This window comes from Melitaea cinxia, chromosome 15 (assembly GCF_905220565.1).
Source record: "Melitaea cinxia chromosome 15, ilMelCinx1.1, whole genome shotgun sequence".
In the NCBI taxonomy this organism is placed as follows: Eukaryota; Metazoa; Arthropoda; class Insecta; order Lepidoptera; family Nymphalidae; genus Melitaea; species Melitaea cinxia.
The window spans coordinates 12,023,168-12,049,785 of record NC_059408.1 but is presented as its reverse complement, the minus strand read 5'-3'; the positions used below and the strand labels follow the sequence as shown (position 1 = coordinate 12,049,785).

Sequence of the window (26,618 nt, the reverse complement as noted above, 5' to 3'; positions counted from 1 at the left end):
GTGGCGAGTCACTATTCATTACTTAACAAGATACTTTCAATGATTAGAATCAAAGCTACTTAATCAACTATCGTTAGTGATAATCAAACATCAGTTGACCGGTGACCGCGAGAGAGCTGAACGCCTCTACAATATACACAACGCATTTAAGATTTACGATTACATTTACGTGCTCATGGATAATTTTAAAATTGTTGATTTTATTTCCTTGGGTAAGTTTGGGTTAAATATATTTTTTCTTTATTTTCAAGTATATTTTTTTAGGTCTTTGACTGTATTATACTACTCAAAATTTATAATCACTAAGTGCACAATGATCATGCTGAATTATACAGGAAATCTATTTTTATTCGTTCTTATTACCTACTGTTACGCATTGACCTAGATAATGCATCTATTGGTAAATGCTTAAATGAAATGCAAAATTTTATGTTTATTGAACAATTTTTTAAATAACTGAATAAGAGAGGAGAATGACTCGAATAGTTAATTGGTGCAAACTTAGTGTTCAACATAAAATATTATACGTATACATATATCAGAAGGTCGACAACCTTATCTTGATTATTTTTGATTAAGGTCTTATTAATCAGTTTAAAAATATTCTTTTCAGACAACGTAGTTCAGAATTTATTGCGAAATGCATCGGAAATACGGAAACGAGCCTACTGTCCGTACTCAAACTTTGCTGTTGGAGCTGCAATTCTCACAGAAGATTCGAAGGTCTATACAGGATGTAACATAGAAAACTCTACCTTGAATCCTTGTATCTGTGCCGAAAGGACGGCTATAGCGAAAGCTGCTAGTGACGGGTATTTAAAGTTAAAAGCAGTGGCTGTGGTTGCTCATCAAAAGAACAGTTTCACGGCGCCCTGTGGTATATGCAGACAAACTCTAAGCGAATTTCGTGGTTCGAGCGGCGACATAGAAATTTATTTGTGCAAGCCATCTATGGACAAAGTCTTGTGTACAAAAATATCCGAATTGTTGCCACTGTCATTTGTCAGTTATAAAAAAGACAGTATAAATACGGAGTAAGATATTCAATAAATAAATTATTATTTTAAAAATCATTAACAAGTTTAGTTTTGTGTATACTATTAATTTGCAGTATTTTATCCTTAAACAATAATCTTGAATATACTGATATATTTTTAGACTAAAATACTGGCGAGTTTATAAATTTATCGGATGATATTATTTAACTGTAATTTATTTTTTATGCATCAGAAAACTTTTCGTTATTCTAGTTTCAAATTTTGGCAAGAAAAGCAGGAAAAAATTAAGTAAACATTTTGAAGTAAAAACCCCTTTTTATTACATCATCTTTTATTTTTCACATAAAATAAAACTTTTACACGTGTTAATAAAATGTGTCTTATAATAAAATAATACTTATTTATCTACTAGTTATTTGAAAATAAAAAGACAATGCACTTCAGTTAATCAGTCAATCAGTCAGTTCAGCCTATTGCAGTCCACTGCTGGACATAGGCCTCCCCGAGTTCGCGCCAGATTCACCCAGCCTACACCGGCAATCTTACGTAGATTCTCGATCTAGCAGACCGGAAGAGGTCCCCACACTGCGTTTGCCAACACGCGGTCTCTACACCAGGACACGTCTGCTCCAACGATCATCGGTCCTACGACAGAAGCGACCAGCTTATTGCCACTTCAACTTGCTAATTCTATGGGTTATGTCTGTTACGTTCGTTCTGTAGTGGATAGTCTCATTTCTAATCATATAATTGAGCTCTCTCAATGAGAAAAATCCTATCATTCAGCTCTCCCAAGCATAGCCCGTTCCATTGCACGATGAGCGGCTTTTAACTTGTCGGCCAGAGGCAGGACGCATTGCTCGAAGAAGTCATCGAGTTTTGTCTTCAAGCATTGCGAAATCTTCGAAGTAAAGACTCTAAGAAGCCTGGCAAACGTCGCCCTGCCGAACGTCTTCCTTCTCGAAGTTGTTTCAGCCCATTTTGATGGTATGGCCTAGGTAGACATAATCCTGAACAACTTCGAGATCGGTACCATCGAGCGATAACGATCTCGGTATGACATAGTTGGTAAACATAACTTTCGTTTTTTACAAATTTATACCGAAACCGATTAGTTGGAAGACTCATTTAGGCCGCCCAGTAATCGGCCTAGCTCCTGCAACGTCTCCGCAAAGATTACGATATCGTCGGCGAAAGGAAGGTGAGAGATCTATTTTCCGTGAACATTGATTAAATTTATGATTATAGAATTATATTGAAAGAAGTTCCAAAACATCTAAAAGGAACTAACACTTTTTATACTTATAATAAAAGCCAAAAGTTTGAAAGAACGGATAACCCAGCTATACTGACATACTGACGGTGAGACAGGGTATAAAAGTCTAATGTCAAAGCTAAATTTATTTAGTAAGCCTGATTACAATAGTTTTCTTAAACACATTTTTTTTGATCACTAATATAAATTTTTTTTAAGTGTTTCAAATTTTCTGCACAATTCATTATGTGCCTGAACATCACCACGTTAGAGATCGTCAGATATTAGATATCGTCAGACAATACACGTAGTAAATCAAAATATTTAGTTCAAAAAACAGAAAATATTTATAAATTAAAGTAAATTATAATTAAAAAAAAAACTATTTCTATCAATATAACATTTTAATAAGATTTAATAATTTAAAACATTTATAATAAAGATTTTCTTAACGTAATAAAAATAATAGAAAAAAATTTCGCCATTTTAAAAATAAATCTTAAGTTATTAAAAAGTATCGAACAGTTATTTTATTAGGATCAATTGTTGATGTGAAGAGAAAAAGATTATAAGTATAGTTTAGTTGAAAATCAAATAAATAAATAATTTATTTGATTGTTGTTAAAAGAAATCTTACACGTACATTATAAGTCGAGACTAGATGTAAACATAAATACATTAACATAAGCAACAAGTCATGAAACTTTGCAACATCAACTGTAAAATTAAACATAACCACCGTTCTTAGCCACCAAGAAAATGAGTAATTACGATAAAATACAAATAGGTATCAATTTATTGTTAAGGTTCGCATGTCGAAGGGAAAAACACCGAAAAACACAACACATACATACTCATTTACCAAAACGGACACCATCCCATATAACACTGACATAAATTTTCGTTATTCGTCGCTATCTTGATCAACAGATCAACTTGCTTCGGTACGCTGACCACCGCCTCTATATGTGGAAAGTCTCTCCCCGTTAGCTTATCTCTTATTCTATTCAGTATGGCCAAAGCGCGTTTATTGAGGTTGGATTCGGCCGGCATTTCCGGGGACTCACAGTGAAGATGGTTCCTACTCCTGCTGGGGAGGGAGTAAGAGGAGTCTATATCGGAAGAAAATGTGGACTCGGTGATGGAGTGCTTCTCGTTGTCTATGAGTCTCCAGTTGAGCAGCGGGTCGTACACGAAGGCCTCCAGCACCGCCATCACACTGTCGCGGTGTTTGTGAAGCACGTGCATCACCGACTCACATGTGAAGCGGTACGTGCCTTCTATACCCGTTACCTGCGGACAAAATTGTTTTTTTTTTCATACCAATTGTGTGGCAATCATGCGGTCCGCCTGATGGTGAGCGAATAACAGAGTCTAAAAACATCTGCAACTCCAGAAGCAACGAAAGAGAATTAGCGTCCCTATTTCCGACCCTTTCCATAAGCTCTGGGCTACCTTACTTACTAAAGAAACATAACACTGCTCTTTTATATGGTTAAAGCTAATTACAGTTTAAAAAACTTACCTCCATAGCATCGATTAACATTCTCGTCAGTCTGAACGGAATCTTCTCAGGAAATCTTTCCCTTGTCTGAGTAACTTCGAAGCAGTCTCCAAAATCTATGTGGAGAACTTTTCCCGTGACTCTATGCAGCATTATATTGGAAGGGTGTCGGTCCCCGAGGCCCAGGATGTAGCCCACCATGCTCATGACCGCTAGAGACCGCGTGTAGTTCGTGCGACGTTCGAACCAAGCTTCAGCTGATGGACTCTTTAACCAAAGAAGCCTTGACAGATCGTTGCCAGGCGTCTGAGAGAGCGTGTATTCAAATACTTCCACCTAAAAACAAAATATACCAGTAGTTCATTTAGTATTAGTACAAACAAAAGAACATTTTATAATAACAACTAGTGAAGTGTCAATACCTGGTAATATAAAAAAGCTGTAGACTTTGTTTGTTAGAATGCGCAAATTTCAGTAGAAGAAAGTTTAAGTTGAAGATTAGTACCTATATATAAAATTACTATATGACAAACTAGATGGAACGACTGAAAAATGCTAAGAATTAAACTCTATACTGAAAGCGCGCATATTCTTAGTATAATACCATTTAGTAAAAAGTTACTTTCTCACGAGAATACCTACAAAACTCTTGGGTATATATTTAGTTTACTAAAACAATATCTTTTTGTTTAGATAAATAGACATAGATGTATATATTTAGATAAGCGCGCCACAAATATATATATCATAAAACATAACAGGAAAACAAACTAATTACGTCAACACTACAACTATTTATCGTTAATCGTTACATCACTTTCATACCTTATGTTTCAACATTAATTTTTGATAATCGGATGCCATGTTCATCATGATTTGTTGTTCCTTGGTCAAAGTCAACTTATTCGATTTCTTATCTCTGTAGTCGCTGACTAGATTGTATAGTGTGTCGCATTGTGGCACCCATCCGATCAAACCCGAGTTAGGAGATAAAGGTACGACTGCATATCTCTGTATGGCGAGATCGTGTCTGTTGGTGCTGGGGTCGGCTTGGAGCAGAGTGTTCACGAGTCCGAACAGTTGCATGACGCGTTCATCCTGACGCAGATCTTCGTGACCCTTTAGAAGGAACATGTATTGTTTTCCATCTGAACCTTGAATCGTGAGGCGACGCGGTCGCTGTTTCGACTTGATCACCTGAACATCAAAGACAGTATTTTTATTTAACATGTAACAAGTAATATTCAGAGTTGTGAAAGTTTTGAGACGCTAGTGTGGCAGAATGGCGGAAATCTGGTAGATCCTAAGTGTATGAACTGCAGTAAATTCAATTCTCTAAAATTATTTTTTTTTTACAATATTGTTATTAAATTTTAATCACTAAGTTTTGCTGATTATGTCAATAGAATTATTTGAGTTAACTACTATATTTGAGCAGTTAATATATCTTAAAGAAAACATAATTAAATTAGGTCTTAATAGGAGAGTAGGTAGTAATTTTGAAAAAAAGGTTTCCGAGGCAAAGACAATTTATAAAAAATTTAAAGATATATTGAAGTGCTTACCGACCGACATATCTAAGAAATTTATTTTACTATGCGCTTCTATTGACAAGACTTATTATAAAATAATATCATACTTAAAATTATTTCACTTCGAATGACCAACGTGAGGAAAACGATAATTTAAGTCAGTTTTTTCGTGCCTAATCAGATTTTAGCTTGTGACAGCATTAATTGTGTTAATTTTAGAATAAATAATTAAGAATTAGACATATTTGTAGATACGGGGGCCTTGTTATCAGCGATTAAATATGAATTAGTATTAAGCTTAACTAACGTAACTTTACATAAGAGTGGATTAAGTATAAACGGCATAGGTGGTAGTTTAAAACCCGAATGTTTTGTCTATTTGACATTAAAATGGGAAGGATTTCATTTTAATCATAAGTTCTACGTATTAAGGAATTTACCATGTAAAGCTATAGGTATAGATTTTTTTTTTTAAATAAATAAAGGTGTCATAGATTAAAATACAGATGTACTATCTTTAAGAGTAGGTCGAAATGATGTATCTTTAACAATGCATTACTATCATCATAATTTAACAATCGGAACGCGATTTGACGTAATAAAATATTTACCTACACACGTTAATTATGATTGTGTCATATACAAAAGAGATAAAGCTAGGAATTTTTCTAGCAAGTGTGATAGCTAGGCCAAAAAACGGTAAAATACCCATAAGACTTATGAATACGACGGACGAGGAAGTAACGTTGAGTATAAATGAGCTAGAAATAGAGTCTTTACAAAACTACGACTTTTGTAAGTTTAATGTAAGTGTGGAACGAGTGCGAAAGTTATTTTCTACGCTTAACTTACATTCATACCTCGGGAAAGACAAACAAATGTCAATTGAACAGATATGTGCGAAATATTCTGATATTTTTCATTTACCAGGTGACAAACTGACAGTAACAAATATTTATGAGCAATCTATACATTTAAAGGATTAGAAAACAATATAGAATACCATTTTCACAAAAAGACGAACTTAATGAACAGATAAATGAGATGTTACAAAATGAGATAATAGAAAAAGAAGCAGTAGAAGCGAGCAGTGAATGGTTCAGTCCGTTGTTGTTAGTACCTCTAAGAAGGAAGATAAAAACGGGAAACGTCAGTGGAGAGTAGTAGTCGATTATAGGCAATTAAATGAAAGGATACAGAATGATAAGTTTCCACTGCCCAATATAACAGATATATTAGATTCCTTATCAAGATCTTTTTTTTTTCAGCCAATGCGATTTATTCAAATTTATTTTCAATGTAGTTTAAAAGATGAGCCTAAAAAATACACAGCTTTCACTACCAGCATGGGACAGTTTCAAATGTGTAGGTTACCTATGGGATTAAAAATCAGCCCTTCAGCTTTAAGTTGATTAATGACTATAGCAATGTCAGGCCTAAACTATGAAAAATGTATTGTTTACATGGACGATTTAATAATTTTCGGTAGAAACCTAATCGAACATAATAGAAAACTTAATGACTATATTGTCCAGATTACGAAAAGTAAATTTAAAATTAAATCCATTAAAATGTGAATTCTTAAAAAGACAAATACTTTATTTAGACTTTATATATAAGTACTTTTTTTGTTACCAGACCCTGAAAAGATTCGCGTAATTGAACGTTACCCGACACCGGAATTTGCGGATGACGTGAAGCGCTTTGTGGCGTTTAGTAATTATGACCGTAAATTTATTCGTATCTTTGGTGAAATAGTTTTACCATTGAATTAATAATGTCGAAAAAATGTTTTCATTCGAATGGACACCGGAATGCAATAACGTGTTTGAGTGCCTTAAAAAATTACTTTCTAATCCACCTGTATTAGATTATCCAGATTTTTCATCAAAAAACGAATTTATTTTACAAACTGATAGTTCAGGTTTTTTATAGGAGCGTGCGTAATGGCGAATGTAATGGTAACGAGAAACCGATTGCATTCGCGAGTCGAGGTTTGAATAAAGCTGAATTGAATTATGCGACAATTGAAAAGGAGCTGTTAGCCATTGTATGGTCGATTAAATATTTTAGACCTTATTTGTATGGCCAAAGTTCCCAAAGCCACCGATCACAAACCGTTGTTATATTTATTTAATATGACTAATCCATCTAGTCATTTGACAGAGTTTTAGACGTTACGACGTTAGACTTTTATTAGAGGAGTATGACTTTAAAGTAGAGTATGTCAGGGATAGAGATAATGGTGTGGCAGACGCCGTATCTAGGATAATTATAACATCAGATGAGTTAAAAGAAATGAGTAGTAAGATGGTGTGTGTGTTAACTCGAGCACAAGCGAGAAAGAATGAGAGCAAGATTAGTAATTCTTCTACTTTTAGTGATTGTAGGACTGATCAACCTAAAATTGCGGAAGTACTTAAGAAACGCAATTCAGATGTAGAGTTTATTATTTTACCTGACCAGAAACTGCGTAGTATATTAAAAAATCGAGATGAAAGCATGCTTATTTCAATTAAAAGAAATTTATGTTATTGTAAGGGTAAGAATATTATATTTGCAAGCCAATCTTCTTTATCAGTAAACTCGCGAGACGGTTTATTAAAAGAACGGGCAATTTTGTGCAGACTTAGAAATAATGGAAATAATATTAATTAAAACGCGTAAAAATAAAGCATTTATTGAATGGTTAGCTAAATATATTGCTAGAAATAGAGAAAAGAATATATCTAGAATATGTATTATAAAAGACGTTCAAAGAATATTCACAGAAGACGAAAAGAAAGTGCATCACCACTTGCATTATTGCATTGCATTTTCATATAGGTGTGACAAGAATGCTTAATAATATTTAAAAATATTATTAGTAGGCCTTCATTAGAAAATGACGTAGATTTACGTAGGTAAATGAATGGTATGTATGTAGGTAAATGTCAAAAACAGAAATATACAAAAATTCATAAAGAACCATTGTCTATCACAACAACAGCATCATCATCATTTGAAAAACTTTTTTTGGATATAGTTGGTCCTATTGAAAGGGACGATAGTAATTTTTGCTATATCTTAACACTACAATATGAGTTAATTAAATATATCGAAGCTTATCCTTTTAAAAACCAAAAAAAACTCAGAAGTAGCTAGAATTTTTGTTGAAAATTTTATTTTACGGTACGGAATTCCAACAGAAATAGCTAGTGATAGAGGTACAGAATTTGTTTCTAAAGTAATTTCAGAGATGTGTAACCTTTTGAATATAAAACAAACACCAACCATTTCTGCGAGTTGTTTCTTCTTTAGTCGAAGATCGTTGAGTACAAGTTTTTCGACTTTTTGGATAAGTTCTGGCGTGTTCACCTCGATGCTCCTGCCCGGCCTCGGGTCGACTTCAAGGGATTCCCTTCCATTTTTAAACAAACTGTGCCACTTGTACACCATGATTTTTCCTGGACAAGAGTCACCGTAAACCGATGACATCTCATCCATTATGGTCGCAACTGATTTCCCTTGCCTTGGTAAGGAGCTTTATAACGGCACGATATTCGATTTTATCCATATTTCACTTTTCACTCCTGATTATGTTGCTTGGTTGGCGATTGCTCAAAGACTAATAATCTTATATTTTTTTTTTCGAATTGTGGAGTGCTGTCGGCCCTAGCGGCCTTTACAGCGTCACCGGTGAGAGGGGCCGGGCACTTAGGCAGGCGGCCGCGAAGGAAGAATGGGAGCCCTCTGGGAGGGCTCGGGGGGAAAAACGCCCGCCCTAAGGGTGTCTCCTAGCGAGATCGCACCTCGGCTTAGAGCGTCATCGGAGTGGAGGAGGCGCTATGCGGAGCGCTGAGACGGCTTACGGACGGTCAGCTACGCGCCTAGGCGCGTGCGAGCCGTCAGAACGCGGGGACCTCGCCCTCGCCGGCGGGGGCGGTGTGTGTGTGTGTGTCTTGTGTGTGGTGGTATATATGGCGTTAAGCGCCGTGATCCTATCGTCATAATCTTATAACAATAAAATCTCGTATTTATACTAATTATGAGTCACTAAACACGTTACGATCCTAATGTGCCTATAATCACCCCCCTCCAACCCTCTCATTCCGCGAACTTAAAAACGCACCCTCGTACATATACACTTTGTCGTTCAACGTTAAAAGCTACAAATATTTGGTGTTTTTGTGTAAAATAATGAATTATAATACGAGGGAGCGTTTTTATGTTCGCGGAATGAAGGGTAAGGGGTTGAAATAAAAAAACCAAATTATTTTTCCTTTTCAATATATTCACCTGCAAGACGGACACATTTTTCAGATCTTTCAATTAATTTATTTATACCCTCATACAAAAATGTTTTGTCTTTGTCCTCAAAATACGCTGAAACTGCCTCCTTAACTTCATCATCGGTGGTAAATTTTTTACCCCGCAGCTCTTTTTTCATTTTTGGAAAGAGGTAATAATCACTCGGGGCCAGGTCTGGGCTGTAGGGTGGGTGGTTCAAAATATCGAAGCCCACTTTAAGCAGGGCAGCCAACGCAACGCGGCTCTTGTGGACGGGCGCATTGTCGTGCAAAAGCAGCACACCTTTCGTCAATTTTCCCCGTCTTTTCTGTTTAATGGCTTCTTTTAATCGCTCTAAGATTGAAGCGTAGTATTCTCCGGTTATAGAAACACCTTTATCTTTATAATCGATCAATAATATTCCTTCTGAGTCCCAAAAGACCGTTGCCATGAGTTTCCCAGCTGACTGTGACACCTTAAACTTCTTGGGGGCTGCTGTGCCTTTTTTATGCCACTGCATAGTCTTGTTTCGACTCAGGTTCATAATGATGAACCCAAGTTTCGTCTCCAGTAACAATTTGACTCAATACACCATCCTTGTCTTGATTGCAGAGGTCCAAAAATGCACGTGAACACTCTACGCGTTGTTGTTTTTGCGCCGGCGTGAGCATTCTCGGTACCCATCTTGCGCTGACCTTAGTCATGCCAAGATGATCGTGCAGGATTTTAAAAATGGTTGTATCGGATACACCAACCATTTCTGCGAGTTGTTTCTTCTTTAGTCGAAGATCGTTGAGTACAAGTTTTTCGACTTTTTGGATAAGTTCTGGCGTGGTCACCTCGATGCTCCTGCCCGGCCTCGGGTCGTCTTCAAGGGATTCCCTTCCCGTTTTAAACAAACTGTGCCACTTGTACACCATGGTTTTTCCTGGACAAGAGTCACCGTAAACCGATGACATCTCATCCATTATGGTCGCAACTGATTTTCCTTGCTTGGTAAGGAACTTTATAACGGCACGATATTCGATTTTTTCCATATTTAACTTTTCACTCCTGATTATGTTGCTTGGTTGGCGATAGCTCAAAGACTAATAGTCTAACAACAATGAAATCTCGTATTTATACTAATTATGAGTCACTAAACACGTTACGATCCTAATGAGCCTAATCACCCCCCTCCAACCCTCTCATTCCGCGAACTTAAAAACGCACCCTCGTAGCTATCGTTGGTGTGTAGAGTCTAGTTGTACAAATACTAGCATTAAAAAAACTATAAAGTCTTAATTTGGTATAACATAAGGAAACAACTAACTATTACACTAACAACTAACTTTTTTAACATAAGGAATAAAACATAACCTAATACGTTATAACATTATTTTTCAAATTAGGTATACCTACATAAAAAAAGGTATAGTATAAGAAGAAATACTTACAAAGATGTTTTAACATTCCGAAATTCGGCAGATCAGAAGTCTGGGTTACATGCAAAAAACTTTGCAACCATCATTGAATCAATTTTTGGCAGACTCGTACTATCTGCTTTTACAAAACCTTTTTGCATTTAAATAAATAAATAGGTACAAATGAAATGCACTAACGAACGAGCACAAGTATTACTCCTTGAAGTTAAATTTGATAGATGTGTACCTAGCTGTTTACAGCTCTGATAGAACTTTGTTATTGTCCGTATGACGTCATATCATGGCGGGTCGTGTTTTAGGGCACGTGATATACAGATTAAAATATACGACTTTTAATTATAATAATAATCAAACATTATAATAAAACAATAATGCGCTTTTATGATTCCAAATCAGAATATTTAAGTGTATTTCTACATAAATTTTAATTTTTATCAAATTTTATAATTTATTTTTCACTACCGAAAGTTGTAAAGTTTATTATGTATCTAAATTTAAGTATCGATTGCAAAAAGCTCAAAATGTTGCGAGAAATAATTTAATTAAAAGTAAAGAGACTAGTAAAAATAATTACGATAACTCAATTAATCCAACTATTTATAAGCCAGGTGATTTCTTGTTATTGAAAAATGAAACCGGCAGTAAATTAGATACTTTATACTTAGGACCGTATGTTGTAATTGAAGATTTGCGTCCTAATGTAAAAATAAACATGAATGGAAAAACTGTAATTGTTCATTTAAAAAAAAAAAACTATAAGGAATAGCATTTAATTTTAATTTTGTATTCTTTTAAGATAAATAATATAACGATACGAGTCCGGTCGTCGCAATCTCCAACGAACAGGATTTAAACAAATTAAAATAATGGTAGTGTATCTCTCTTTTGCATGCCTTTCAATAGCAATTTTGTACATTATTTTTCGGTGCGGGTGTTGAGGGCAGTAACCTTATGTCTATTACGTTGTTCAGAGTATTTCTTTTACCGATTGTCAAATTATTATCAAAGTGTTTTTCCTTGTTACAATAAATTTGAGGGTTGATTATTTTAATTCATATGTAAATTTGTCTTTATGCTATAAGAGGACTGTTATTGCAATCAATGGCGGTATTTAAAAAATTTCACGCTTACTATCAAAACGTACGCGGTTTACGTACCAAGACCGGTGTTTTCTATCAAATGTACTCTTAACCAATTATGATCTTATATGTCTAACTGAGACTTGCTTATTGCATGGTGCAGAAGTGATCGTAAATATGATACTTGCGGTGATAATTACGGAGGAGGCGTTCTTGTTAGCTGTGCGTCGAGAGCTATGCGTTTATAGTTCACCAACGATACCTTTTAAACATGACTCCGCGGAGGCTATAGAGGTCTTTATATCCTGTGCATCAGCCCAACAGTTGCACATTATCTGTGGATACTTTCCACACAATCGCTACCATAATAAATCGCTAACGCAATTTTTCGATTTAGTCACAGATAGTTTTCTTATCAATACAGAAGATAAATTTGTTGTACTAGGTAACTTCAATATTTCTCATGCTGTATTTAATAAATTGTCATAAAAATGATTACCCTATTATATATATATATATATATATATATATATATATATATATATATATATATATATATATATATATATATATATATATATATATATATATATTCTTTTTTGCACTAAGTAAATTTTACAATAATCATTATAATATAGGAAGAAAGGATGTGCATATCACGGCGAAGGTGGATAGGGAGCCACTTAAGTTTAGTACGAAAGTGGGAGATAAGATCATATTTACGTAAACCAAAAATAAAACGTATAGCAAGACTTTGTAGACGCTCCAATTTTCCAAGTAGCTCCTGTGTCACATCTAAATAGCACACATCTGCATAGTCGAGAATGGGTAAGAGAAGAGATTGCGCAAGCAAAATTTTGGTTTTAAATTAAGTTAGTTAATTTATCTTTCAGATCTGGTAATATGCCTCAAATTTGGAAAAAATAATATATAGTTCGCATTTGTAAAAGGGTAACAAGCATGACATAAAGAATTATATACTAATTTCCAAAATAAACACTACTGCCAAAGTTTTCGAAAACATCATTTATGATTATATACTTCCATTTTTAAGGCCCTTAGTTAATAGCCACCAACACGAATTTGTAACAAAAAAAAAACTACTGAAAGCAATGTTTGTGAATTCATTTACCACGTTGCTTCAGCAATGGATTCAATTAGGGTAATCAATTAGACGCTATCTACACAGACTTCTCCACAGCATTTGATAAGATACGGCACTCGGTCTTGATACGGAAACTCAAAGAAATTGGCATGCATGGAGACCTCCTACAATGGATAATATCTTACCTCCGTGAACGTAGCCAAGCTCTCACTATAAAAGGAATCTGTTCTACATTTATCCCGGTTACCTCAGGCTTGCCCCAAGCCTCCCATTTGGCTCCACTTTTGTTTAATTTATTTATCAATGATGTTTTAGCTATGTTTAATAATTCTGATATATTGTTATATGCAAAGGATTTAAAAAAAATCAAAGAAGTTAAATGTACCTCGGACTATCTAGATTTACAAAGGGATCTTGATAATTTTGTCAACTATTGTAAAAATAGCTTCTTGGAGCTCAATATCAAAAAATGCTTCGTTATTACTTTTTCCAGAAGTCCAAAACTGATTAAATTTGATTACCAACTTGACGCCACATTAATTTCTCGTGTTTCTGATATAAGGGACTTGGGAATCATACTTGACAGCTGTTAATTTTTAATCAACATATTAATCACGTTACATCAAAGAGCAGAGTTTAAAAACCGTTCTACAATTAACTTCTTTTTAATGCCTACGTACGATCTGGCTACGTAGGATCTGTTCTTGAGTACGTTGTACTGTACTGTTACTTCTATTGTGTGGAATCCGCAACATGCAACAAAGAAAAATAACCTGGACAAAATTTTCTCTACACCTTCTGTTGCAACCCTAACACACAGAAGAAACGAGAGAGACCAATTATCTAATATATAAAGTTCTCGTGTCGCGGTGTTTGTAGTTAAACTCCTCCGAAACGGCTTGACCGATTCTCATGAATTTTTGAATGCATATTATGTAGGTCTCAGAATCGAACAAATCTATTTTTCATCCCCCTAAATGTTAAGGGTAGTCCACCCCACTTTTTTTTTAATTTTTAGATAAATTATTTTTTATTTTTTTATGATTCAACATTAAAAACTACATACAACCTTAAATTTTTAACCCTCTACGATCAACCCCTATTTTTAAATAGCGTTTAGGGCCAATACAACGTTTGCCGAGTCAGCTAGTTTCTATATAAGATTCTTAACGGCCAAATAGACAGCACATTTCTACTTCGTCACATTCATTTTAGCTGCCCCCGAGTACATTCGCGCCAGCGAAACTTGTTCTATACTCCTCTTGTTAAACGAAACTACAAAAAACACACCTTCATACACCGATCATGCAACTTTTATAATCAACAAACATTGACCCTTTTAGCTGCTCAATAAGTATCTATAAGAGGAGTGTACGACAGAAGCTGATGGAAATATTATATATTTTTTTTTCTTTGTCCTTTTTATTTACATGCTAGCCTTTTTTTGTAAATTTTGAATTGGGTAATGGAAATTATAATATTATGGTGTATTTGTTTTGTATCTTTTATATTTTTAAAAGACCTTAAATTTTTTGTTATTTCTCTCCAAATTATTTTGCTAAATGTATTATTGTTATAATTATTAATGGAAACTTGTTTGAATAAAAATTAAATTAAAAATTTAAAAAAAAACTGACACAATAATCTGAGTTGCCTTTAAAAAGTAAAAAATAATTAAAAAAACTCAATCTTAAAGTACCTAAGTATGTACGAGTATTAATAATTCTAAAAAAATACATCGCGTTGGGGGACCTCTCCAAACCTAACAATTCAATGACAAATAGTCTAAATTAACCTAACTTAAGCAAGCAACATAGATGAATTTAAAATTTGTTACTTTAATACCTTATTAACCTTTTTTAACTTACTTTTTAAATTTCTTGTTACCTTAAAATGATAATACTTTTTAATTAAAATACAAAAAGCATTAAAACAAATTTATATTAACGTTACCCGACATTTATTACGTGCAATGTTTGAGTGAATTGTGAGGTCGCATTATTCGACAATAAGATTTATGTTTCAGTAATTTAAAAGGTTTTATTTCTCAACACATCACGCAATGTCTCATTAATCGACGTTGCGTGTGATGTTTGAGTGATGTATAATGTAGTATATACCTTAAGGACTTTTACTAACGATATTAAATGATAAAAGTTTTTAAAGTTAATATATTATGATTCAAAAATTGAATATAATCTTATTTTTAAACGATTAAAAAAGGGAAGTACAGATACACAGATACAAAGATACACAGATACAAAGATACACAGATACAAAGATACACAGATACAAAGATAGACAGTTACACAGATACACAGAGAACAGACGGCGGCAGTAGAGCCGGTACCTGCAGGTGCGTGTCGATGGAGGCGATGCGGATGAGGCGCGCGTGCGGCACGTAGGAGCCGGGCACGGCCAGCTCCTACACAGATACACAGAGAACAGACGGCGGCAGTAGAGCCGGTACCTGCAGGTGCGTGTCGATGGAGGCGATGCGGATGAGGCGCGCGTGCGGCACGTAGGAGCCGGGCACGGCCAGCTCCTACACAGATACACAGAGAACAGACGGCGGCAGTAGAGCCGGTACCTGCAGGTGCGTGTCGATGGAGGCGATGCGGATGAGGCGCGCGTGCGGCACGTAGGAGCCGGGCACGGCCAGCTCCTACACAGATACACAGAGAACAGACGGCGGCAGTAGAGCCGGTACCTGCAGGTGCGTGTCGATGGAGGCGATGCGGATGAGGCGCGCGTGCGGCACGTAGGAGCCGGGCACGGCCAGCTCCTACACAGATACACAGAGAACAGACGGCGGCAGTAGAGCCGGTACCTGCAGGTGCGTGTCGATGGAGGCGATGCGGATGAGGCGCGCGTGCGGCACGTAGGAGCCGGGCACGGCCAGCTCCTACACAGATACACAGAGAACAGACGGCGGCAGTAGAGCCGGTACCTGCAGGTGCGTGTCGATGGAGGCGATGCGGATGAGGCGCGCGTGCGGCACGTAGGAGCCGGGCACGGCCAGCTCCTACACAGATACACAGAGAACAGACGGCGGCAGTAGAGCCGGTACCTGCAGGTGCGTGTCGATGGAGGCGATGCGGATGAGGCGCGCGTGCGGCACGTAGGAGCCGGGCACGGCCAGCTCCTACACAGATACACAGAGAACAGACGGCGGCAGTAGAGCCGGTACCTGCAGGTGCGTGTCGATGGAGGCGATGCGGATGAGGCGCGCGTGCGGCACGTAGGAGCCGGGCACGGCCAGCTCCTACACAGATACACAGAGAACAGACGGCGGCAGTAGAGCCGGTACCTGCAGGTGCGTGTCGATGGAGGCGATGCGGATGAGACGCGCGTGCGGCACGTAGGAGCCGGGCACGGCCAGCTCCTACACAGATACACAGAGAACAGACGGCGGCAGTAGAGCCGGTACCTGCAGGTGCGTGTCGATGGAGGCGATGCGGATGAGGCGCGCGTGCGGCACGTAGGAGCCGGGCACGGCCAGCTCCTACACAGATACACAGAGAACAGACGGCGGCAGTAGAGCCGGTACCTGCAGGTGCGTGTCGATGGAGGCGATGCGGATGAGGCGCGCGTGCGGCACGTAGGAGCCGGGCACGGCCAGCTCCTACACAGATACACAGAGAACAGACGGCGGCAGTAGAGCCGGTACCTGCAGGTGCGTGTCGATGGAGGCGATGCGGATGAGGCGCGCGTGCGGCACGTAGGAGCCGGGCACGGCCAGCTCCTACACAGATACACAGAGAACAGACGGCGGCAGTAGAGCCGGTACCTGCAGGTGCGTGTCGATGGAGGCGATGCGGATGAGGCGCGCGTGCGGCACGTAGGAGCCGGGCACGGCCAGCTCCTACACAGATACACAGAGAACAGACGGCGGCAGTAGAGCCGGTACCTGCAGGTGCGTGTCGATGGAGGCGATGCGGATGAGGCGCGCGTGCGGCACGTAGGAGCCGGGCACGGCCAGCTCCTACACAGATACACAGAGAACAGACGGCGGCAGTAGAGCCGGTACCTACAGGTGCGTGTCGATGGAGGCGATGCGGATGAGGCGCGCGTGCGGCACGTAGGAGCCGGGCACGGCCAGCTCCTACACAGATACACAGAGAACAGACGGCGGCAGTAGAGCCGGTACCTGCAGGTGCGTGTCGATGGAGGCGATGCGGATGAGGCGCGCGTGCGGCACGTAGGAGCCGGGCACGGCCAGCTCCTACACAGATACACAGAGAACAGACGGCGGCAGTAGAGCCGGTACCTGCAGGTGCGTGTCGATGGAGGCGATGCGGATGAGGCGCGCGTGCGGCACGTAGGAGCCGGGCACGGCCAGCTCCAGGTCGCGCGCGGCGTGCAGGCGACGGCTCACGTACTGCAGCTCCAGCGCGGTGGGCGAGCGCACCTGCTGCCCGATGCGCCGCACGACGTGGCAGTACAGGTCCCACGCCTCGTTCAGGTACCGTTCCTCGTTCGTCTCCTGATACACACAGGGGACAGTTTTACGATGCGTACAAAACCGACTCACTCTAAGAAACATTATCTCTCGTTCTGTGAAAGAAACAATAGCTATATAGCTAATTGCGAGTTATTTTGCCTTCCGATATAAAACGAGATTTATATCTACATCAACAATTTCCATACCTTGTATAGTTCGCACCATCGATGAGCCTCCTGTAGATCTCGGCCATACATTTGTAAGAACGAAACTTCCTTCAAAGTCTCCGGTGGTCGATCGAGCATCGCATGCATTTTGTCGAGTGTTCTGAACATACCTCTGTAATCTTTTTCGCTATAGTACAACCTAAAAATATTAATAAGGATTAATATAATTTAAATTATTTATAGTACTATTTCTGACTTGCCATAGAACAGAGCTTACCTCGAAGCATCATCCAAAGCTGTATAAACTTGATCATGCCACAACATGGCTACTTTGATCAACTCCTCTGATATTATGGCTACTTCATTAACTAGTCTCTGTGAATGTGTACTCATAGTTTTTAAAATATAATTAGCCGCCGATTTTCGCGTTACAAATGAAGATTTAGTCGCAACGGTTAGAGGATACACCAGTGCTTGTGGGTGTGTCTTTCCAATGTCTATTAGAAGAATATGAACTAATTTAGCGACTAAGCTACGCGGGGAATCTATGCGTGCTATTAATTGTGGTATCACTTGTAACCATATTTTAACATCGATTTGCCTGACTCCTTCAAATAATGCATCATAAACTGCTGGATGATGACCATGATCGAACCATAAAGTAAGTAATCTCAAAGTGTCTTGGAGAGAGTTTCCATTTGACAAACTAATAGACTTGAAGAAGCCTTCAATAGCTGGTATGGTATAGCTGTTGATAAAATCTGCCCTCGATATCTTTTTTTCTCCAGAACCTCCAGCTATACTACTCTCTGAAATATTATCTTGTTGCTTATAAAACAAAACTGTTTCGAAGTTCATACAAGCCCATGCATGACAGGCTTTATACCACTCTGGAGCAAGAATTATGGCTTCAGTATAGTTCCTTAAAATTTCTGGTATTGACAGTTCATTAATTTCTTGAAGAGATTCGCACCATGAGCCGAGCTTTAAATGACAACGTGCTAGCAGTCTACATTGTTCTTCATTATCTGGTTCTGCTGTGTCTACAAGCCTTTGTAAAACATCATAGGCATAACGTTTATTTCCAGCATCCCACAAATTTTTGCTATAAGCTAAAACAATACGAGGATCCTGTACACGTAATAAGACATCAGGATTAGTAACAGGGTCGCTACCCAATACTGACAGGACTATTTTATGTGCTTGGCTTATTGCACCTGACTTTCTACAAAGCGATGCAAACTTCAACCAACTCTGGAAATCTTCTTGCGGAGATAGAACTAAACTGCGTATTTGAAGCATCTTTCGCCAATCTTCAACTAAACGCTGACCGCCTTGGAGCCTCGTCCACCAAGTTCTGTGTAAGACACTTCTTCTTTCCTCTACAAGTTTATATGTAACAACTTCCTCTAGTTCAGTCAAAAGCTGTGCATTAACTAATGCTCCATACGCTCTCTGGTAGCTTTCACCAACTACAGCCGACAACTCAGTATCTAATAAATTTCTTGCCGTGTCAATATAATGTCTAGACTCAGACCATTGCCCTTCACGAATAGATAAAATTGCTCGATAAAAAGCGCCATCTTGATTATCTTCAGGTATATAATCTACGTATTTTTTCATAGAATCCCACTCTTGTAAGCCCCATGACGCGGCCGCAGCCATTTTCGCAGTTTTCTTTTTTATATCATCTGTAACTGAATCCCACTGTTCGCTATTTATGTTATACAAGTTCCGCCATTCACCCATTGCTTCCAAGCATCTCATCATACCCATTTTCGACTCAATGTCTTGTGGCTCTACTTCTAACTTCTTACTGTAAAGATCCAAAGCCTGTTCCCAATTGTGTAGCTTTTCGTACCATCGCACGTGAACATTCAAAGAGCAGTCTCCATTCTTCTTTTGCATTATAACCTTTTCTAATAAGCCATTAGCAGATTCTTTTTGTTGTAGTTTGTTATTTATATGAATAAGAGCCTCGACAACTTGGGTTGAAGGATTTCTTCTATACTCTTCTTCCTATATAAACAAATGATTATTAAATTTATATTTTTGCTTAGCCATATAATTAAATTTACATATTAAATAATTCACCTAGACGTATGAAATTCGACATGGGACTTTTTTCTATGCACGTCATTTTCTTGAAGGTAAGAAACGGAGATAAAACTTTGTATGTGAATTTTTAGTGCATTGATTTACAAAACAATAACTGTGAAAATGAGGATGTAACTCTGAGCATTATAAAATTAGTGAAAAAATTATTTCAAATCTATACTCTATGATAAACAAAAACTGATAGATAATTAAAGAAAAAAAGTGTACCTTATAGTATAGAGCTTTTGCGTAGGCTCTACAAGTAATAGCAGTATCACCCAGAAGTTTAATAGAAATGGGCAAGGCCCCCTTTTCACAATGTTCTAGGAACTCGGCTAAGTTAAGCACAGCTAATGCTAGTTCGGGCACGTCGGGGACAGAGAGAGCGCGTTCTAAAGCCTTTACTAATTCAAGTCGAGGTTCCTCACCCAACTCCGTCCAACAAGACATGAATGCAGCATTGAATAAATCACTCGCTAGTTGAGGATAATTTTGAGCTAGGCTCGAACATGCTCTGAAAAAAATTAACATAGATCATATTTATGTTTCAGAAAAAATTATAATTATAGCCGAGTATAATGTTAGTACCTCATAGCAGGACTGTTTGATTCAGTGAGAAGTCCGACACTTAACTGACGTAGCCATTCTAGCCAATCTTCTTTTGATATAAGGTTGTTGACTGCCCAACTTTTACGTAATTTTTCCACATTAAGTGTCAGCTTTTGGATTGTTTGCGGGTCATTATTGGCAACGACCTGTTAAAAAAATCGAAATTTTAACAGATTTGCATTCAAATTATATAATAAATTAAACTGGCTGATTAGCACAGACAGGAAATTAGCGTGTTTATAACAGCGTCGGCCTTGCATGTTCTCTAGAAGTAACGGGGGCGACAAATATTGCGAGCATAAAGCGGGATTCGAACCCGCAACCGACGGCGTTTTCGCACTACTATTCAAGTTTAAGATTTCTACGTCCATATTTTCGATTCTAAGACAATATAAGACATTAGCCAAATAACTTTTACTTTTAGATCAGAGGTTCTCAAACTTTTTTTTTGCTACAATGACCTATTATGATTTACCCCCACGAATTAAGAAAAAAGGGAATTAAATTTTTCGGCTGACCTTTTTATTTTATTTTAGGCCAGCCGTTCCATAATTCCATAAAATAAATAATCAAGGGAAATATCCGCAATATATTTCCATAATTTTGTCCACCTGGACCACTTTGGGAAACAATATGTTAGATGGTATGTAATACTCACATCAGTTTTCTGATTTCGTAATCGTAATCTGGTTTCATCTAAGTAATCATCGTCCGAGGCGAGTGTTGAAACAACCTGTAATCTTGTTACAAGAACTACATAATTTGGGCACTGAATCTTATGTTTTACTAATATTTTGTCTATAGACGGAATATAATCAATATACTGCCGCCCCAATTGGACAATTAGTGCACAGAGTGTATTCATTGCAGTTTGTCTCAGAGCTGGACTATTTTCCAGGACTTTCGCCAAAGCTTGAATTATCATTGCCGAAAATGGTCTAAAGTTTAAATACATAGACAAGTGCTCAATAGTTTCCATTGCTAATTTTGATGTTGAAATGGGAATATTTCTTCCATCAAATAAACCAGTAATTGTTGGCACTATAGATAAGAGAACATCATCTAAATTGTTTTCAAATTTTTGCATGGCCAATAACAATTTTTCCGTCAATGTTCTGTCTTTACTATTGTCACATTTTAATACTCTTAAAATATTTGGTAAAATTTTTCGAAGGTATATTTTAAATTCGGTTCCAATAGCTACAGTGATCCGTTCAACAAGCAATATCAGCGTATTTTGTAGCTGGCTATCTGGTGTCCAGTATTCTTTTATTAAATCAAATATTTCTTCCAAATATGCCCTTATGTGTATTTTTACAACCGAGATAATGATTGATAGTTGTGTAAATAAGAACTCTCTAAAGTTATAATTATCAGTAGTTCGAATCACATATAAAAGGCTGGGTGTTACACGTGATATATAGGGAACACATTTAATACCCAAAGTTTGAAAAATATATGTCACCGAATGAACCACACTAATATGATGTTGTACCAAAAGTGGGTCACGTAATATACGCATAAGATAAGTAACTGCAATAGCAGGATAAAACTCGTCAAGAACTAATGGCGACATACTCACAAGCATTTCACTAATATTTATATCAAAATTATCATGAGTAGGAGTTGTATCAGTTATAGGTATTAATGTGGATACTGTCTGAAAATCAATTAGTCCCTGGTTAATTCTATGTTTATAAGGATCTAATGCACCCAAAAGACCCAAAACACGAATGGTTTCTCTTCTGTCTCTTGCATTTTGCTCTGTTTTTAAGAGATTGAGAAGCATATCCATAAGGTTGGGAAATTCCATATATGGTGTAACTACATAGCCAATAGCACTTATAACTTGACCAAATGACCAAAGTGCTACACTTCTTTTTTCAAGTTGATTAGGATCAGAAAGTATCTCAAGCTGTGTTGATATTAAATGAGGTAGCCACTGCACCAAAGCATTCCCACCACCATTCACTTCAACTAAATCCCCTATTGCTTTTAAAATTGTAGAAACCATAACAGAGTTACTTTCACTTTCTGTCAACTTTGGCACAAGTACCCTAAGAATAGTATCGACAAATTGACGTGTTAGCCTTGGAGCATGAGAAATAATGTTGTTCACCATTCTAAGAGATTGCTCTTTATTTCGAGATGATTCCGAGTACTGCAGTTCCATTAATATTTGAACAAAAAGTTGACGTAAGACTGGTGTTGTGTAACTTGGGTTTATATTACTCAATCGCCCAACAATACACAACGCTAATTCACTGACATCACTATTTGAGTCATTGATGGCAACAAAGAGACAGCTCAGATGCTCTTCTACAGCTAAATATTTATCAAATATTGGATTAGTGAAAATTTCTAGTACTCTATAACGCACTTCATGATCAAAATCAGAATGGCCAACTGACAACAGTTTACCTAGAGATTCATCTATTAAAGTGTTTAAAGTTCGTGAATTTGAGTATGCATTTTTTTCTATAGCTTTTATCAGCAATTTAGCCACAGTTTTTATACTTTCTAAACGTAAATCCTGCTGTTCACATTGCAAATAATGATTTGTGCATCTTCTGATAAATGACATCAATGTATTATTCCACTCAAAATCAAATGTACCAAGTGTATGTAGGGCTAAAACTAATTTTACAGCATCATGGGGTTCTACCAACAAAGCTGTTGATAGCATTAGCATGGAGGGGCTTTCTGTGTTATTGAAAATATAAGGTTTCTTTCTTAATATTAGGGATAAAATATGAAGCAATCTATCAGTTATTTCCTTTTTTAATGATGGTAAATTTTGACTTAGTTCCTTAAAGCATGTTGTCAATTGTGGACTCAGTCCAGTTCCACAAATAGGATCCAAAAGCTCTTTTATTTCATTTGCAACATTTTCCTTCATTGCAATACTCAACAAGGTAACACAATTTAACAGAGGAGTTTCTGTCCCATTTCTTTTCTTTGATAAATCTTTCATTGGCAAAGTCACTTTAATTATTTCAATAATTCTAGACAAATATTGTTGAATATCATCCTCCATAGTAACACATATTAATCCTAATGTTGTGAAAGCCATTGCCTTCTCTTTTTCTCTACCTCTAAGAAATGTAATAAGGTGATTTATTGTTGATTTTAAATGTTTTCTTGCAAATGCTTCCTTATTAAATGCTGCCAATCTTGGGATTAGTAATAAGAGCATTTGATGAACACTGTGAGATCTAGATATTTGCTGTGCCATGACTTCTGAAAGTAAGATATTGAAATTAGAACAAAATCATTAAATAAGCCTTTTGCTTAACAATTTTGATTCTTTTGTTTGAAGTTTTAATAAATCAGTCCTTTTAATGACAATAAAAAGTTTCTTAAGAAAATTGTTTTAATATGTCATTGACATTAAATAAATTCTATCAAGATTACCTTTCATTGTTTAATTATAAAAAACTCACCAACAGAAATTTTGTCATATTTTTCGGCTATTAATGTTTTACAAAAACTAGACTCAAAAATGCGAATGGCTTGATTTCTTTCATCTGAATAATTATAACCAGATAATGGGTGAACTTTTCGACTAAAGTTGCTAATTTCTTCAGATATCTCTTGTTCAGAGTCAAGTTTCTGCATTAGCATTGTGTATGTTTTCTCCCAGTTTGCATTAGAACTTCTAAGAAGTTCATTGAAAATTATCAAGGCTCCATGCACATGATCATCTCTAGATAAAACTCTTTCTCTTGCCACAGAATCAGTGAATGATGTCATAGCTTCTTCGTAGCACTGTATATACCAATGAGCTTTGTTGCTCTGTTCAGGCACTTCTCTTTGGGCAGTAACAACAAAAGCAGCTCTTAAAGCTTTGCCTGCTGCTTCTCTAACTTGTTCCTTAGGATCTCGAAGTGCTAGCATAATATAGTTAAAAAAACCATTAATATGTAGAAAAAAATATGAGGGCATAGCAATAGCAAGTTCTCTCAGAATAAAACAAGCTGAGAGCCTCTTCCCTTCATTCCTCTCTTCTCCTAACCATTCAAAAGCTCTTTTTATTTCGAGCTCAACAAATTCTGCTCGTTTAATACCCATTGACGTTGCTACTCGTCCCATAGATTTTGCAGCTAGCTCCAATATGTTCATATCATTTGTAGGAAAAATATTTCTCAAGTACTGAGCGTACCGGTTTATTCGTGTCTTGTGAACTTCAGAATCACCAGTTATCAGGCAAACTGCAATAAATATTAACCATTTAATATTAGTAATTAAGTATTGTTGTGAAATAAACTATAAAAAATTTATTAGGGTCGTGTGTATGTGAAATTAAAGTTATACAAATTACCTATAGTCAATATTCCTGCCTTCTTGTCATTACTATCAAAACTTGAAGTTAATAGATGGATTTGTTGATTTAACTCATCGAAACTTTGAGTTAAAGATTCCTGAGACATTTCTCTCAAATCCGTCTTAACAAAATGCACCAGTTCTCGTATTGCTTTATGTCTAGTTTCAGTATGCCGGGACTTCAAGCCCAGTATTAAGTCGGAAACTTGAGTGCTAGTCATCTTGTTATATCTTAAATGTGCACTATGAAATTAAATTAAAAACCTTAACTCAACGTCAACTTAAACTCTTACATACTTAATTTTATGGTTAATTCAAACCCCTTTCATAAATAATCAATCAAAAATCTATGTTATATCAAAACACCCTATTATTAGCATATTAGATGTTGACTCAAATGCACAATTACAATAATATTACTTATGATAAGCAAAGATGATAAGTAAAAAGACGCGGCTATTACGTTATTTTTATTTTTTAGTACATAAATAAACTCGTTCAGAAACTGAAATAACTTTCATTATCCATTTTGAAAATCTTTGGAAAAAGAAGATAAGGGTCATTTACACTAGCAATAACATTAACTTTATGGGTGCGCTCCACTAAACGACCGTAACTTTACGATTGTAGCACCCTTCTATCATTCCACAGAAGGCCCGTGGTCATCGCCAGCCGTCGTTCGACGTCAAAGATGACATCACTGTTCACGACCACATCGCCCACAAAATACAAGTGGGTCAGAATTGACTTTCATCAAAACGTGGCGGAATTTGGAAAAACAACTATCAATATAAAAATCAAATAAATTTTACATTACGAATATTTGTTAATATTTTACAAAATATTACACATATCTATAATTTACGCTTAAGGACTAAATTTTTAATAGGCTCGATAAGAGCAGGAACGTTGATTATGTATTCAAAGCACAGTGGAGCTCCCACCTGGAAACCGACAGCAATTCTAAAATTATCATTGTCTAAATGTGTCCCAAGGTTTTTTGACGGCATTGCGTGTAACCAGTGACCCTTTATTTGAAACAGCTAGAAGCCTGGCACGGTTTTTGTCACTTGTTAAATTTAGCGTCAAATTTTTATGAGTATTGTGAACTCTTGGCACATCCCAAAATTTTTGTTTTGTGACATCTATCACCATTAGGACTCTTTAAATTCCAGTTTTCTATTGCATTTGTAGCATCTGCAATTTGGACTGAATTTGATTTTAAGATGTCAGAACATAAACCCTTAATTTTTTAAAGTGGCATCAAGTTTTTCGGTCAGTCCAGGAAATACCCAAATTGGGATTGCACGCCTAATATACATTAATTTCGTGACAAATAAACAATATTTTAATATAGTAAAGGCAATATTAGAATTTAGAGTACCCAATTTGTCAGTGTTTTCAACGACTATGTTAATTTTTATTAAATTGTGAATGTTATCTCTCATTCGATTCGTCAAAAACGCAACAATAAATTCATGGCAATCCATGTTGAAACAAGTTTTACTCCAATCCGTGCGAAATATTCACTAACAAACTCTCACAGCTGCATGTTGTTATCACGCCACTATATTGCGACACACAGCACTCAAATATGCGTCCCACATATAAAGTTCACCTACAACGCCCGCGGCGTTTTTACGTTAGTGGAACAGCAATTTCAGCGGTCTTCGTCAATGTCGTTGCGGGCATTTACTGGAAAGCACTCTATCTGAACTCAAAAGTTGCACAGGACACGCACGCACAGGACAATGACAATTACACAAGGACAGGTCCGGACAGGAAGTTAAAAATCTTGATATGGTATCCCTC

At 37.1% G+C, this 26,618-nt stretch overlaps 2 protein-coding genes across 2 annotated transcripts; one reads left to right on the top strand and one right to left on the bottom strand.

The window, feature by feature from the left end:
* On the top strand, positions 1 to 1,320 carry LOC123660385 (cytidine deaminase-like). The gene is made up of 2 exons (XM_045595476.1): positions 1 to 212; positions 614 to 1,320. The coding sequence occupies exons 1-2, from the start codon at positions 176 to 178 to the stop codon at positions 1,036 to 1,038; spliced, it is 462 nt and encodes a 153-aa protein (XP_045451432.1). The 5' UTR covers positions 1 to 175; the 3' UTR covers positions 1,039 to 1,320.
* A 1,506-nt stretch (positions 1,321 to 2,826) lies between these two features.
* On the bottom strand, positions 2,827 to 25,027 carry LOC123660519 (serine/threonine-protein kinase Tor-like). The gene is made up of 11 exons (XM_045595579.1): positions 24,805 to 25,027; positions 23,927 to 24,694; positions 21,142 to 23,723; positions 20,463 to 20,629; positions 20,103 to 20,388; positions 18,055 to 19,796; positions 17,817 to 17,976; positions 17,437 to 17,652; positions 4,583 to 4,954; positions 3,779 to 4,093; positions 2,827 to 3,546 (listed from the first exon to the last, which is right to left on the bottom strand). The coding sequence occupies exons 1-11, from the start codon at positions 25,025 to 25,027 to the stop codon at positions 3,112 to 3,114; spliced, it is 7,266 nt and encodes a 2,421-aa protein (XP_045451535.1). The 3' UTR covers positions 2,827 to 3,111.
* Positions 25,028 to 26,618: the final 1,591 nt, after the last annotated feature.

What these genes read in the sequence shown, in the direction of transcription:
- LOC123660385 (XM_045595476.1), top strand. Translation starts at nt 176, where the DNA reads ATGGATAATTTTAAAATTGTTGATTTTATTTCCTTGG. An exon ending in TGTTGATTTTATTTCCTTGG is followed by an intron (nt 213 to 613) that starts GTAAGTTTGGGT and finishes TATTCTTTTCAG; the next exon opens with ACAACGTAGTTCAGAATTTA.
- LOC123660519 (XM_045595579.1), bottom strand. Translation starts at nt 25,027, where the DNA reads ATGACTAGCACTCAAGTTTCCGACTTAATACTGGGCTTGAAGTCCCGG. An exon ending in GGCAGGAATATTGACTATAG is followed by an intron (nt 24,695 to 24,804) that starts GTAATTTGTATA and finishes TATTTATTGCAG; the next exon opens with TTTGCCTGATAACTGGTGAT. An exon ending in TCAAACAGTCCTGCTATGAG is followed by an intron (nt 20,389 to 20,462) that starts GTACTAACATTA and finishes AATTTTTTTCAG; the next exon opens with AGCATGTTCGAGCCTAGCTC.